At 33.9% G+C, this 16,877-nt stretch overlaps 1 protein-coding gene across 4 annotated transcripts in view; it reads right to left on the bottom strand.

Annotated features, from left to right (window-relative positions):
- Window positions 1–16,877, bottom strand: part of ZFYVE9 (zinc finger FYVE-type containing 9) — a 130,630-nt gene that overhangs the window by 49,060 nt on the left and 64,693 nt on the right. For 3 of the 4 annotated variants that reach the window (XR_012511281.1, XM_074376493.1, XM_010951795.3), the window contains exons 4-5: window positions 2,863–2,962; window positions 264–440 (exon numbers count right to left, since the gene is read on the bottom strand). Coding sequence is in view for 3 of the 4 variants with exons in the window: in XM_074376493.1 (XP_074232594.1) it covers window positions 264–440; window positions 2,863–2,962 (277 nt within the window). In the remaining variant the exon portion in view is untranslated. The remainder of the gene's footprint in view (window positions 1–263; window positions 441–2,862; window positions 2,963–16,877) is intronic. The other variant, XM_074376494.1, reaches the window with a different exon arrangement.

The following is a 16,877-nucleotide window of genomic DNA, read 5'->3' on the forward strand; positions in this document are numbered from 1 at the left end:
GCAGAGTAACTACTCCACTCTTACATGGGAGAAGGTATTGGCATATTTTTAGAGGTGCCTCCAAAATATCAAGCAACATAACACTATTCCTTACTTGCCTAGAAATTGTCTCAACACATTTCTCACCTTGTTCTTCCACTCCAATAACCAACCAAAGGGATTTATCTGCAATGTTTTAAAGACTTGTGCTGTAAAATCACATCAGCACCTTTTCAGAGGAACTTGGTGAGGAAAAAGAGAGAGAATAGCACATGATCCCCTACCTTCTGCTCCAGGGTGCTTTAAAACTCCCACAGGTACCATCACAGTGGGAGGTGGAGAGCTCAGGGCTCCTGAGGCCTGAGCTTGCTGCAAGGGAGGGATAGTAGAACAGTATTCAGCAGGATTGTTAGGGTTAGGGCTCTGGCTTGAGGCACTCATCATGTTCTCCCAGGCTTGAGCTGAAGCAAATACAGACACAATCAATGTGAATGGATTGCAAAATATGGACATCAAGACCTCCACAATACTGGATAAATAATGTAGTTCCTTCTCATTAACACTCATAGTATGTCTCTCTTCCAGCTAGTGAAGGTATTAAGGAGATAGGTGATTTTATACAATAAGGGAGACCATTTAGGTAAGTCAACTATTTGGAAGCAACAAATAAGAATTATATGATACTTCTGATACAGACTGACAGCAGATCAGTCTGAAGTTACTGACTAGGCCCCTGGATCTTTAAAGGAGAACATAATTTGCTTAAGAGGGAGTAAAACAACGTTAAACTTATTAAGGACTTGCAACTGGGATAGCATTTAGACAATGGGGGTGGGGTAGGCTTAATATTCAATGCATTTTATAAAATTTTATTAAAAGTCAAAATCAGGGGCTAAAATAGCATAACTCCATTGTATATTTTTGGTTTCATTTCTAGACTTTTAGGCTCTTCTTAGTTGAGGTGAAAGTCATTTGAAAATTTCTGAAGCCGAAAGCTCAGAAGAACACATCTCAACAAGTTAGTGAATTCTGCTCTTGTGCAATCATTACCCTGTGTAAAGGTATCCAGCAAAAACAACCATTTCACATCTCTGGTGTGTCTCAAAAGCACAGGATCCATTTGAACATGAAAATGTGCCAATATCATATAAGTGCCATCAACCAATATGAATGATCACAAATGTGTTAAGGTTCTGTATACACTATAATTTTACTAACTAAATACTGACATATCAACTATTGTCTTTAAAGTAAATAGGATGGAAGATGTTACAGAAATAAGATATAAATTTTATCTTCTAGGTTCTGGTAATATCACATGCCGAGGAATAGAAAACACTCAATTTTTTGAGCATCTTTTTAAAAATTTCACTCCACATCAAAGAATGATCCATAAGATTTTGAATATTTATTGCCTCCAAATTGCAGCACAAAGCTAGAAATAACAGCTATGTTCCTTTGAAAGCACTGGCAGGAAGAGGGAAGGAAGAGAAAAGGAGAAAGGGAAACAGGGACAGGGAACACTGAAAAGCATCAAATTAAATATTCAGAAAAGACCAGGCTAAGCCATGCGAGAGGAAAGACGCTGGAAAAACCAGGAAAAGTAGATTATTTTAGGATCCCCTGTTAAGGGTATCCCTGGCTTAATAAAAAGTAAGTATACCATATGAATCCTCTGCCATTTCCTTCATTTTGAGCTATGTCAAGTTTACATAAAAAAGCTATCAAGTTGGAAGACCTCATCAAATAAAAGAGGTATTGGGTACTGTAATTAAGCAGCATGTTCTTATCTGTGGATAAATATCCGAAAATGAAAGCAGGAATAAACATCAATTGAGCCACTGAGTGAAATAACCACCATCTGAAAAATGACCCTTAAGAGTAAAGAGAATGAATTCATATTTGATCAAAATTATAAGAATTCAGAAATGGGAGGAAATTGGGCAGATCATAGGAAATTAGAACAGATCAGATTAACTGACATGCAATAGGTTAATAAGCCAGCAACAGGAAAACATCACTATGAGCAACGCAGACACACAGAGCAGGAAGGGTCTTGAGCAGATTAAGTTTCAGCCTCCAGGAGACAACACTACCCTGGCACAGCCAGCAGTGGTGTCCAAGTCCAACATTTTATCACTATTAGTAACTGTTCTGGGAACTGCACAAAGATGCACTCAAAGAGAAAATACTAGAGCCTGATCAGTTTTATTGTATCTCTTTACAAGAATACTCTGGAGTTTTTTGTTTGGTTTTTGGTTTTTATTTTCATTCAAATGCCCTTCAATTCACTTCCAGTCCCACAAAAGATGAACACTGAATAAGCTATATTTACCTTCTTGTGGCCATTATCTTTTACCACATAACAAAATTCAAAACCATTATTCTTATAACAAATTAGTATTAAGTTGACAACTGATAAATTTTCTATTCGATCCCAGATGCTAAAATATTTAACAAGATGAATGAACCAAGGTGTTAAAAGAATATGTTCTACATTATTAAGGTATTCCCTAGAAAGAGAGCTTCCCGTTGAGAGGAAAACCTAAGCCCAATTTTAATATTTCATCATTTAAGTAGTTAATAGCCCCCTTCCCCTCCCCACTCCAGTAATTTCACAGGAACATTAACAGCCACATAGCACCAGATTTCCACAAGAATTTCCATTCTACCTGTAAAACTTACCTGACTTTAGCATTTATTCATTAACTTAGGCACAGAAATTCTGAAACACTAAGATACTTTCAAAATTTTCAGTTAAAGTTAGGACCTTTGAGAAGGTGAGCAACTTGTAGAGCAAGGCAGGAAAAATCAGTAGCTTTTTTATAGGAATTCTTTTGATCTGTCTCAATAACTGTGAATTCAACTTGTTTTAATACTTACCATTCATTAGCACTGAATGGCAGATTACACATACTCTAGCTTCCTTTCTATCCATGTATAACAGTTTACATTTCAGGCTGCAGCAGGAAGCACAGAAAACCTGCAGGAAAAAGAACATACTAAATTTACCTCAGATCACAGTATAAAGGGAGTTAACCAATATTGACCAAAACTAGTCAGTATAGTCAGGGAACCTTACTAATACTAAAAACTTCAAAGGAAAATGCAGTTGAGGAACCTGGGTACAAGACCCAATTCAAAAACAAGAACAAGATTAACATGTCTGTTGGCAATAAGGAAAGTGAAAGTGCTGGCTCATAAATAAAAATTTTAGCCAAGATCACACAGCAAATAAAAAGCAGTGGGTGGGGGGAAAATCTGAGCTACCCTTAGGGAAAACTCCTATACCCAATATCATATAACACGAGCGTTTAGAATAGTAACATCTACTTTTTCTGTTTGAAAAGGTAATACAGCAGATGAAATAAAGATTGGGAATTCTGAGTTTTTTTGTTTTTTGGGTTTTTTTTTTAACAATCCTTATGTGTGGAATAATAATCATACCAGCTGTTTTCACTGGTTTGCTATAAAGGCCAGGAAAGACCAAAATACACAACTCAATCATAAAAATAACCACAGCCTCAGTTATGGGGAATGAGAGCAGGCAACCAAAAATTGGCCATGCCAATTTCCAGCACTTTAATTCTGCTTTCCAGGGTTGACTCCTGATAATCTTAACCTTCTTCTCCCTTCCAAACCAGGCAACAAGACTCTCCTTAGCTCCTGTTAAGATTTATTTTCTTGAGAACTCATTAGTCCCTTATCACATTAGTCCCTGTGACAGTCCCTTAGCACAGGCAGAAAGCTGTTCCCAGAAGGGTAAATTTTACTAATTCAGTTTTTATGATCAAGAAGTATCCTGTATCTTACAAAGATGAACCAAGAGATGAGGTCCTATTAAAGACAAAGTGAGAGCAATCATCTTCTCTTCTACTAGGTATAATTAATACATTCAGCTGCTATGACTACCAATTTGCAGTTTCCAGAGGCTTCATATCCTCAAAGTAACTCTGCTGTAGGGAAAATAGGGAATACATTATCCTTATTTTCTATCATTCTAAGTTGGATGGTTAAACAACTTGCTCAAGTTCCCAGCAACCTGTATGAATACTAGAAACTTTACATATATGTATTATCTAATTTAGACTAGTAAATCTTATAAAGGCATTAATTTATAATTAACAGAGTTAAATAAACAAATATGAAGTAAAACTGCTCAGTTATATGGCCAGTAAGTTGCATAATAGGTCTCCAAAGGCTCTGATTTTAACCACTTTGTAACACTGCCTCATACTATTCACGTATTTCATTTTGGGACTTGACTTTTCCTTCTCCATACTGTGACCACATCTAGTCAGTCACTAAGTCTTGTTGGTTCTCTCTCTTAAATGGTTCTCCCCAAATCCCATCTCTGCCTCTCCATCACCATGCAGCATTTATGCAAGCCTTTATTATTTGAGGCCTAGAAAAATCATCATAATCAATGATCTGTTCTCCTGATCTTCAGATGTGTCTTTCCAATTCATCTTTCACACAAATACTAAACAACAGAAATTTCTAACAAGTAAATTGAATCATATTAATCTTGAAATCCTTCAATAACCTTTCTAATCAAGAGGTAAAACCAAGAAGCTTCATTCCCTCATTTACTCCACAAATATTTGAGTCCTGATTATATGCTGGGCACCAGGCTACCCCACTGGGTGTGACAGTGAACAAAACAGATATAGCCCTTGCTTTTGTGGAATTTACAGTCTTCAGAGGTTATAATCTGAAGTCAAATAATTAGACAAATGAATGTAAAGTTACCAGCTTCAAAAAAAAGTACATGGCAAAATAAGATCATGTAATCTAGGCTTTACCTAGATTGGTAGAACTGTATCTCCCCCAAATACATATGAAATCTTAATGCCTAATACTTCAGAATATGACATCATTTGTAGATAGGGCCTCTGTAGAGATACTGAAGTTAAAATGAGGTCATTAGGGTGGGCTCCTAATCCACGATGACTGGTGACCTTATAAAAGGAGAAATCTGAACACAGTATGCCCACAGGGAGAATACCATGTGAACATTAAGATGACCACCTTTAAACCAAGGAGACAGACTTCCTCACAGTCTGCAGAAGGAACCAACCCTGTCATCACCTTGATCTTAGCCTTCTAGCCTCTGAAAATGTGACACAATAAATTTCCTCTGTTTAAGCCAACCAGTTAGTGGTATTCTGTTGCAGCAGTCCTAGTAAACTAATAACAGTTGTGAACTTTCAGAAGCAGAGGACTTGTGCTTTGGGAAGATAACCTCAAGAAAGGATGAAAACAAACAAAAAACAAAGATATCTTTTTAAAAGAGCAAGCCAGGGGGCAGCATAATGCAGGTAAACTGAAGGAACCAAGAACAGCCATCCTTGCCAATCCCATGGGCTTAATAGTGTGAAAGGAATCCCTTACATTCCCAGTGGGATTAGAAAACAGCACAGAAGTTAGTTAGAAGAGTGGATAACCTGCCAAGAGACTAACTGGAATGGCAAGGAAATGGGAGACAGGCAAAGGGATGCATTCCTGCGGGATTACCCACGCCAGAGAACTACATGAAATCAAACGTTGTATAATGCCACAAAAGCGCCACTGAACAGTGTCTATGACTGACATAGATAGCGTGCCACAATATAAAAAGGAAGAGAAATCTGGAACACTGGCCCTCATTCCCCAAAAGACAAAGATTATGATGTAATAAGATTCTCAGATCATTAAAATTAGTACCATGGAAAAGATGGGTAGAATATAAGAGACTTGAACCAACTGAGAACGGATGAATAATCCTGGATTTTAAACTATTGGATAATACTGAATTTGCCTAAAAGACCAAGATGAAGTTGTCTTTCATGAGCCAGGTTAGTCAGTGTCTCTCAACAAGGACACTCGTGATGCATTAGGTAGACCAGCTCTTCACTGGGCAGTACTGTCCTGTTTAACACAGAACACTTAGCAGTCCTGGTCCCAGATTAGTAAATGCCAATAGCAACCCTAGTCATTGTGACCACTGAAAATATCCCACCACATTCCAAACATCATTTTAGTATGTTCCCCGGTTCTCTGAGCTAAAGGCTCAGAGTCAGAAAGTAAAGTCAGTTCTAGAAATAAAGAGAATTATATATTTATAATGTGAACTTATTATACTGCTGAAGTATCATACATATATCATTATCCCAACTAATAATCTATTGAATTTATTTAACTTATTCTCCTTTTTCCCAAACTAGAATGTAAACTCCATGGAGCAATGAATGAAAGTATTGATAACACAGTCCCTGAAGTAACAGTTACTCAATGTTTGTTTATTGCTTCCTTGATTAGTAAAGTTATTGCAAGAACGAATACATGAATAGAGGAACAAACATTAATGTGTACTTATCAGGGAAGGGCTATATCATACATGCTCAAATTCACAACTTTAACAATGACAAACACATTTTAACAGTTTATTAAAAATAGTGACCTTAAGTTTTATAGGCCAAATGGTTATGAATGACCTTACATGACAGGATCTATATGACCTGGCTAACTGTAAAGAAACAAACTATGATACTTTATAATACATATGCTATAAAATTTCCAGCTAAGTACTGGTTAAAATGTTCCATTTGTGAGTTTACACATAATTTTCTTTAATGTGGCACTTCTGGGTTCCAATCTCAATATTAATCATTCACTTGCCAAATGACTTTAGAATAATAATTTTAACTCTCTGAGCCTCGGTTTTTCCTCATCATGTAAAACCAAAATATTAACATTCTCCTTGTAATGCTTTTGTGAAGATTAAATTAGATAATATATGTAAAATGTAGCATGCTATAGGTACTAAATATATGATGATGCCTTATTTCCCTTTTCTTTTAAAATTTCCCATTCACGGCTTTCCACGTAACAAATCCTACTGCCAAATTTATGAACAAGCTTTATATTTAAGTACCATTTGTGCCTATTTATACACCCTTACAGTGTGAATAACACTCCTTTGCAATTCTTGAAAATTCAAATCATCAAATGCTCACTTATTTCTTTCCAAATTAGAAAGTAGAAAAAATGATGTCCCAAGTCTTCAAAAAGCCCTGTAATTATGACAAAAATAACTGCCTTGCAAGAACAAAAAAACAGGAAAGTGCTTGAGACTGACCAATATCCAGCCATTCACAAAGACGAGTGACAGTAAAAACTTGTAAAAATTCTTAAATGCAGAAGAGTACTTTACTCTTGCTTATTAACAAATACCAAAATCAATGTAATAAGAACTTAGAGCAGTTTGATCAGATTCTGACCCAGCTATGTCCAAACACCTGTTCCAACTTTACTGTTACTACTGGAAAACAATAATAATAATCAGAGTCATTTTAAGAGCTTATCGCGGAGCTGGCTACAAAAGGTCTCTAACTAAACTTTGCAACTTTACTTCCAAGTGATGCAATATAAACAAAGAATTGTAAGAAAATGACTTGTTTGAAGCTATCAGACTCATACTGTTTAATACACTATGACTTAGTTTTTATATTTCCTATTAACTTATAAGTAACACATTTACATTGCACTGTAAGTTTAATGTGTGGGTAAAAGTGCTAATTTGTAAAAGGAAAGCAATTAAAATATATCCCTATCTTTATAACCATATTCTGGCCATTCTTGATTTTAAAATTTTGTTATTATAGAAATTTTCAATCATATAAAAGAATACATAACAGCATAACCAACCTCCAAGTGCTTAATACCCAGGTGAAACAGTTATCAAAGCCAATCCTTACCCACTTCTCCGCCGTTTAATAATTTTGAAATAAATTTCAAATATCATTTAACCTTTAAATATTTCAGTATATACCGCTGAAACATAGGGACTATTTTAATATAACAATACCATTATCACACCTTAAGTATTAATAGTTTCTTAATATCAGATATCCAAGCAGTATAAACATTTTTTAATAGTCACATATATGTTTTAATAGACTATTTTTTAGAACAGTTTTGGGTTCCTGGCAAAATTAACCAGAAGGTATACCTCCCTACCACATGCCCCCTCTGCCGTTATCAACATCCCCCAACAGAGTGGTACATTTTTTTCCCACAATCAATGAATCTACACTGACATATCATTAGCATCCAAAGTCTCATAGCTCACTCTTGGTCTTGTAAATTCTTTGTGTTTCAACAAATGTATCATGACATTCATGCACCATTATAGTACAATTCAGAGTAGTTTCACTGCCCTAAAAATCTTCTGTGCTCTGCCTCTGCATGCTTCTCTCTCCACTAACCCCTGTAATCATCGATCTTTTTTTTTCCACTATGTCCGTAATTTTGCCTTTTTCAGAATGTAGTATAGTTGGAATCGTACAATATGGAGCCCTTTCAGATTGGCTTCCTTCACTTAATAATACGCATTTAGGATTCCTCCATTTATTTTCATGGCTTGATAGCTCATTTCTTTTTAGCACTAAATATTCCACTGTGTGAATGTACCACAGTTTATTTATCCATTCACCTACTGAAGGGCATCTTGGTTGCTTTTAAGGTTTGGCAATTGTGGATAAAGCTGCTATAAACACTTATGTACAGGTTTTTGTGTGGGCATATAAGTTTTCAAGTCATTTATGTAAATACCTAGAAGGAAGATTGCTGGACTGTACGGAAAGATTGCTGGATTATATGGTAAGCTTGTTTTCTCTCTGTAAGAAACTTCCAAACTGTTGTACAAAGTAGCTATACCATTTTGCATTCCCACCAGCAATAAATGAGAGTTCCCAGTGTTCCATATTCTCAGCAGCATTTGGTGATGTCAACATTCTGCATTTTGGCCATTCTAAGTGTATAGTGGTATCTCACTGTTGTCTTAATTTGCATTATCCTTATGACATACAATGAAAGCAACTATTCATATGCTTATTTGCCATCTGGTTATCTTCTTTTGTGAGGTGTCTGTTAAGGTCTTCGGCTCATTTTTAAATTAGGTTGTTTTCTTATTGGGTTCTTTGTGTATGTTGGTTAATATTTTTTTATTGGAAATGTTCTTTTATAAATATTTTCTCCCAGTCTTTGGCTTGTCTTTTCATTCTCTTGACGAGGTATTTCACAGAGCAGAAAATTTTCATTTTAATGAAGTCCAGCTTATCAATTCTTACTTTTATGGACTGAACTTTTGATATCCAAAAACTCATCACCAAACCCAAGATCACCTAGATTTTCTCCTACATTATCTTCTAGGAGTCTTATTTTTTTTGCATTTTACATTTAGGTCTTTGATCTATTTGTGTAAAGTGTTAAGATCTGTGTCTAGAGTCAACTGGTTATATGTGGACGTCCAGTTGTTCCAGCACCATTTGATAAAAAAACTATCTTCTGTCCATTGTATTGCCTCTGTTCCTCTGTCAAAGATAAGTTGACTGCATTTCTGTGGACCTATTTCTGGCCTCTCTCTTCTGTTTCACTGATATGTTTGTCTATTCTTTTGCCAATCCAAACTGTCTTGATTACTATAGTTTTACAGTAAGTCTTGAAGTCTGGTAATGCCAGTCTTCCAACTTTGTTCTTCTTTAATGTTGTGTAGTCTATACTGGGTTTTTGCCTCTCTATATAAACATCAGAATCAGTTCGTGGATATACACTAAATAACTTGCTGAGATTTTCACTGGGATTTCACTGAATATACAGATCAACCTGTAAAACTGACATCTTGACAGAAGTGGGTATTCCAATCCACGAATATGGATTCTCTCTCCATTTATTTAGGTCTTTTTAAAAATTTTTTCTTTAATTAGAGTTCTGTAGTTTTCTTTACATAAATCTTGTATACACGTATTTTGTTAGTTTAATATTAAGTATTTTGTTTTGGGGGGTGCTAATATAAATGGTATTGTGTTTTTAATTTCAAATTCCACTTGTTCTTTGCTGGTATACAGAAAAGCACTGATTTTTCTGTATTAGTCTTATATCCAGCACCCTTGCTGTAATTAGTGGTTCCAGGAGGATTTTTGTCAGTATTTTCAGATTTTCTACATAAGTGATCATGCTATCTGTCAACAAAGCCAGGTTTATTTCCTTCTTCCTAATCTGTATACCTTTTATCTCCTTTTCCTATAGTACTGACTTAGCTAGAATTTCCAGTACGAAAAGCAGTGGTAAGAGGGGACATCTTGCCTTGTTCCTCATCTTAGTGGGAACATTTTAAGTGTCCCACTATTAAGTATGTCAACTGTCAGTTTTTTTGTAGATGTTCATGTTGAGAAGTTTCTCTATCTTCTTAATTTACTGAGAGTTTTTATTATGAATGGGTGTTATATTCTGTCAAATGCTTTATCTACATGTGTTGATGAGACTGGTATGATTTTTTTTCATTAGCCTGTTGATGGATTATACTTATTGACTTGTGGTGTTGTTTAATGTGTTTCTCTAACTCTGTATGTCCTATAAATGGATTGCTAAATCTAGAAATGTGTTCAGATTTGAGTTTGACTTTTTTCTTGGTAAGACTATTTCATAGATCCTGAATTGTTTTTAACAATTATTAAGATTGTATTTAACAATATTAAGAAACACTGTAAGAATTAAAAATAGGAAAATAGAGCAATTTCCCAAAATTCCACCAATTAAAATGAACTGTTTCCAATTTTACATGTTTCTTTTAGACATACTTATTCTTACACCCAAGTATAATCTTTATAATTATAAACAAAATATAAATATGAGTTTGTATTTTATTTTACTCATATCATAAGCCTTTGCCATACTGCCTTATAATAATTATTTTTAATGGCTGAATCATATTATATTATCACATTTAACTTATATCATCATCCAATTTTGGACAGAAATTATTTCAAATGTATTTGCTATTTTAAGTAACACAAAAAAGAACATCTTTTTGTTCATTTTTCCCAACTCTTGTTATTGGGAATTATTTCCCCCAAAAGGAATTATTAGCTGCAAGAATTGATACATATGGCTTTTTAAATACACAAACATGCTGGTTTCAACTTAACATCACCTGCATTCTGTACTGTCAACATTTTCTATTTCTTGCTATTTAGGCATAAAATTTTAGTTTCTACCTCCTGATAGCTAATAAATTTAAATATTTATCCACCATTTACTAACCCACTTAAACATATCTTTTTCCTACTGATATATTGAAAATGTGACGGTTTTAACAATTTGTATGAGTGTTTTATATAGCAAAGACACTTTGTTAGTTGACATTCTATAACCACCTTCTGATTTGTTCTATCAAAGGAAGCATTCTTTTAAGACTCAATATCCTAATCTGGGTTTTTCAAATAATTCTCTTCTGGTTTAGAAAAATTGTGACCAATCTAAAAGAAATGTACAAACTCCTAGAAACACAAAACCTATCAAGTCTGAATCAGGAAGAAAAAGGGAATATGAATACATCTATAACTAGTAAGAAATTCAAATACTAAGCAATAACCTAACAAAGAGAAGCTCCAGATCAGATGGTCTCACTGGTAAATTCTACAAAACATTTAAACAACATCAATTCTCAGATTCTTCCAAAAAAGTGAAAGGGAAGGAATATTTCCTAACTCATTCTGTGACGCCCGTATTACCCTGATACCAAAGCCAGACAAAGACACTACGAGAAAACTACAGACCAATATGCTTTCTGAACACTGATGCAAAAAATCCTCTATAAAATATAAGCAAGCCAAATTCAGCAGCACATTAAAAGGATTATATACTATGACCATATGTGGTTTATTCCTTGAGTGCAAAGATAGTTCAACAGACGAAAATCAGTCAGTGTAATACACAACAATAATAGAATGAAAAAAAAATCCCCATGATCACTGATACAAAAAAAGTATTTAACAAAACTCAATACCCTTACATGATAAAAACACTCAACAAATGAAGAACAGAAGGAAAGCACATCAACATAATAAAGGCCACATTTAAAAAGCCTATAGATATCATCATACGCAACAGTGAAAAACAGAAAGCTTTTCCTCTAAGAAAGGAACAAGACAAGGATGTGGGCTTTTGCCACTTGTATTCATACTCAGTATTGGAAGTTTAACCAAGGAAACTAAATAAAAGGAATTCAAGTTAGAAATGAAAAAATTAAGTTATTTCTGTTCACAGATGGCACATACAAAAACCTAAAGATTGCACACACACAAAAATGTAAGAATAAACAATTTCCGCAAAGTTGCATGACACAGAGTCAAAAACCACTTATATTTCTATACACTAATAAAAACACAACCACACAAAATCTATGAGATGTGGTAAAAAGCAGTCCTAAGATGAAAGTTCATAGCAATACAGGCCTTCCTCAAAAAACAAGAACAATCTCAAATGAACAACCTAACCTACCACCTAAAAAAATGAGGAAAAAAAAAGAACAAAATCTAAAGTTAGCAGGAGGAAAGAAATAATAAAAGATCAGGAAGAATATAAATAAAATAGAGATTAAAAAAAAAAACAGAAAAAAACTCAATCAAATCAACAGCTAGTTTTTGGGGGTTTTTTTGAAAGAGTACACAAAACCAACAAATCTCTAGCTGGGCTCACCAAGAAAAGAGAAAGGACACAAACAAAATATGAAATGAAACAGGAGAAATTACAACCAACACCACAGAAATACAAAAAACCGTAAGAGAATACTATGAACAACTATATGGCAATATATGGGACAACCTAGAAGAAATGGACAAGTTTCTAGAAATATACAGCCCACCAAAAATGAATCAAGAAGAAAAAGATAATTTGAACAGACTGATCACTAGAAGTAAAAGAGAATCAGTAGTTTACAAAAAAACAAACAAAAAACAAAACAAAACAAAAAAACCTCTCTGCAAACAAAAGTCCAGTACTGAATGGCTTCATTGGGAAATTCTAACAAACATACAAAGGATTATACCAATCCTTCTCAAGCTCTTCCAAGAGACTGAAGAGGAGGGAACACTCCCAAACTTATTCTATGAAGCCACCATCACTCTGATGGCAAAACTACCAAAAAAGAAAATTACAGGCCAATATCTCTGATGAAACAGATGCAAACAGTCTCAACAAAATATTAGCAAACTGAATTCAGCAACACATAGAAAAGATTATACACTATGATCAAGTTGGATTCATCCCAGGAACACACGGATGGGTCAACATACACAAATCAATCAGTATGATACACCACATCAACAAAAGAAAGTATCATCTCAATAGATGGAGAAAAAGCATTTGATAAAATTCAACATCCATTCATGATAAAAATCATCTTAAATGACACATTAGATGGCTTGGACTTAAAGGATATCTAAAAGACATTCCACCCAAAAATAATAGAACACAATTCTTTTCAAGTGCACATAGAACAGTCTCCTGGATAGATCACATACTAGGCCACAAAACAAATGTCAATAAATTCAAGAGGACAGAAACTATATCAAGCATTTTTCCAGCCACAATATGAAGCCAGAAATCAATTACAGGAATGAAAATGGGAAAAACACAAACATATGGAGACTAAATAGCATGCTACTAAAAAACCAATGAAGAAATCAAAGAGAAAATCATAAAATACCTCAAGACAAATGAAAATTAAAACACAACTTTCCAAAATCTATGGGATGCAGCAAACACAGTTCTAGGAGAGAAGTTTATAGTGATACATACCTCAAGAAACAAGAAAAATCTCAAATAATCTAAACTACCTTCTAAAAAATTAGAAAAAGAAAAAACCTAAAGTCACTAGAAAAGAGAAAATCATAAAGATTACAGTGGAATTAAATAAAACAGAGGAAAGAAAGGAAGAAAAAAAAAAGAAAGAGAGAGAAAGAAAGGTAAAGAAAAGAAAAGGAAGGGAAGGAAGGAAGGAAGGAGGAAAGAAAGAATGAAACCAAGAACTGGTTTTTTGAAAAGATAAAGTTGACAAACCAATAGACAGGCTCATGAAGAAGAAAGGGAGAGGACCCCTCAAAAACAAAATAAGAAATAAGGGGAAAAATAACATTGATGATATAGACAAACAAAAATAGTCATGAGACTACAATGAACAGTTATGTATCAACAAACTGGATATCCTAGAAGAAATGGACAAATTTACAGAAACACACAACCTTCCAAGACTGATTCAAGAAGAAACAGACAGTCCTAACAGACCAATCACTAGTGGTAAAACTGCATTTCTGACTAAAAGAAAAGCTCCCAGGAAACAAAGGCACAGGACCAAACAACTTCAAAAGGGAATTCTACCAAACATACAAAGAAAAGTTAATATCGTTCCTTCTCAAACTACTCCAAAAAAATCAAAGAGGAGGGAATATTCCTAAATGCATTCTATGAGGCCACCATTATTACCCTGATACCAAAACCAGATAAAGACACTACAAAAAAAGGAAAATTACAGGCCAGTATCACTGATGAATATAAATGCAAAAATCCTCATGAAAATATTAGCAAACCAAATTCAACATAAAAAGGATCATATACCATGATCAAGTGGGATTTACTCCAGGGATGCAAGGATGGTTCAGTATCTGCAAATCAATCAATGTGATACACCACATTAACAAAAGGAAGAATAAAAAGCACATGATCATCTCAATTGATCAGAAAAAGCATCTGACAAAATTCAACAGCCATTCATAAAAAAACCACAACTCTCATTAAAGTTGGTATAAGGTAACATATTTCAATATAATAAAGGCTACTGATGACAAACCAAGAAAGAGAAAGCAAGAAAAGTTTGTTTAAAAATAAATCAAAAAACAAACCAAAAATCTAAGGTTAACTTAACCAAGAAAGTGAAAAACCTATATTCTAAAAACCATAAAATATTGATGAAGGGAACAGAAGATGATACAATGAAACAGAAAGATATCCCTGTTCACGGATAAGAATTAATATTGTTAAAATTTATACTACCCAAAGCAATCTACAAATTTAATGTAATCCTTATCAAAATACCCATGACATTTTTCACAGAACTGCAACAAATAATCCTAAAATTTATATGGAACCACAAAAGACCCTGAATTGCCAAAGCAATCTTAAGAAAAAAGAATAAAATTGGAGGTAACATGCTTCCTGACTTCAGACTATACTACAAAGCTACATTCACCAAAACAGCATGGTACTACTGGCACAAAAGCAGACACATAGATCAATGGAACAGAACAGAGAGCCCAGAAATAAACCCATTCACTTACGGTAAATTATTCTACCGCAAAGGAAGCAAGAGTATATGATGGAGAAAAGACAGACTCTTCAACAAGTGGTGCTGGAAAACCTGAACAGGTGCATGTAAAATAATAAAATTAGAATATTTCCTCATATCATAAAGAAAAATAAAGTCAAAATGGATTAAAGTCTTAAATGCTAAATTGGAAATTATAAAACTCCTGAAAGAAAACATAGGCATAACACTCCTTTTGACACAAATCATAGTAATATCTTTCAGATCTGTCTCTTAAGGGAAAGCAAACAAAATAAAAAATAAACAAATAGGACCTAATTAAAGTTAGAAGCTTTTTGTTGTTGTTGTTGTTGTTTACAGCAAAGGAAACCATCAACAGAAAAAAAGACAACCTACTGAATGGGAAAAAAAAAACCCAAACACTTGCAAATGATATGGCCAGTAAGGGGTTAATCTAAAATATATAAAGATCTCAAACAACTCAATAGTAAAAAAAATTAAAATAAACAACTCAATTAAAAAATGGTCAGAAAACACGAATAGGCATTTTCCCAAAGAAGATATACAGATGGCCAACAGGCACATGAAAAGATGCTCAAAATCACTAATCAGAGAAATGCAAATCAAAACCAAATGTGGTATCATCTCATGCCTGTCAGAATGACTATCATCAAAAAATCTACAAATAACAAATGTTAGTGAGGGTATGGAGAAAAGGGAACTCTAGTAGACTATTGGTGGGAACGTTAATTGGTGCAGCCACTATGGAATACAATATGGAGGTTCCTCAAAATACTAAAAATAGAACTACAATATGGTCCAGCAATTCCACTGTTGGGTACCTATCCGAAGAAAACAAAAATGCTAATTTGAAAATATACATGCACCCCAATGTTCATAGCAGCATTATATACAATAGCCAAGATATGGAAGCAACCTAAGTGTTCATCAACACAGAAATGGATAAAGAAAATGTGGCATATATATAATGGAATATTACTCAGCAATTGAAAAAAATGAAATTCTACCATTTATAACAACATAGATGGACCTAGAGGATATTCTGCTTACTTCAAAGAGTCAGACATAGAAAGACAAATATTCTGTATTAATCACTCATATGTGGAATCCAAAAATTAAAACGAATGAACATGACAAAACAGAAACTGACTCACAGATACAGAGAACAAACTAGTGGTTACCAGTGGAGAAAGGGAAGAAGAAAGGGGCAAGATAGGAGCAGGGGACTGAGGTACAAACTACTATGTGTAAAATAAATAAGCTACAAGAATATGTTATATAGCACAGGGAAATACAGCCATTTTTAATAATAACTTTGAATGGATTATAATCTATAAAAATATTGAATCATTATATTCTACATCTGAAATTAATACTGTGTATCAACTGTATTTTAATTTTTTTAAAGTCTATTAATTTCTGAAAGTGGATATGTCCAGGGAGCTGGACTAGCAATATGCAGAAATAAGCATAAAGTTGCCACATTTCACGATACAAATAATAGTTTGTTTAAAAAAATAATACTAGGCTTCTTCATCCCATCTCAAAATGTGTGTTTTATTTTCCATTTCAAATGAGCAGTTATTTTTAATATGGTACTTTAATTTTTTTAAGTATTTTTACTTAAACTAAAAATATGGTTTAATGATATAAATACAAAAATATTATTATATAGTTCTTTCATAAGACCTTTGTAGACAGAATTACTCCTGACCTCTTCAGAATAGTAATT

The sequence above is a fragment of the Camelus bactrianus genome, chromosome 13 (assembly GCF_048773025.1).
Source record: "Camelus bactrianus isolate YW-2024 breed Bactrian camel chromosome 13, ASM4877302v1, whole genome shotgun sequence".
Lineage (NCBI taxonomy): Eukaryota > Metazoa > Chordata > Mammalia > Artiodactyla > Camelidae > Camelus > Camelus bactrianus.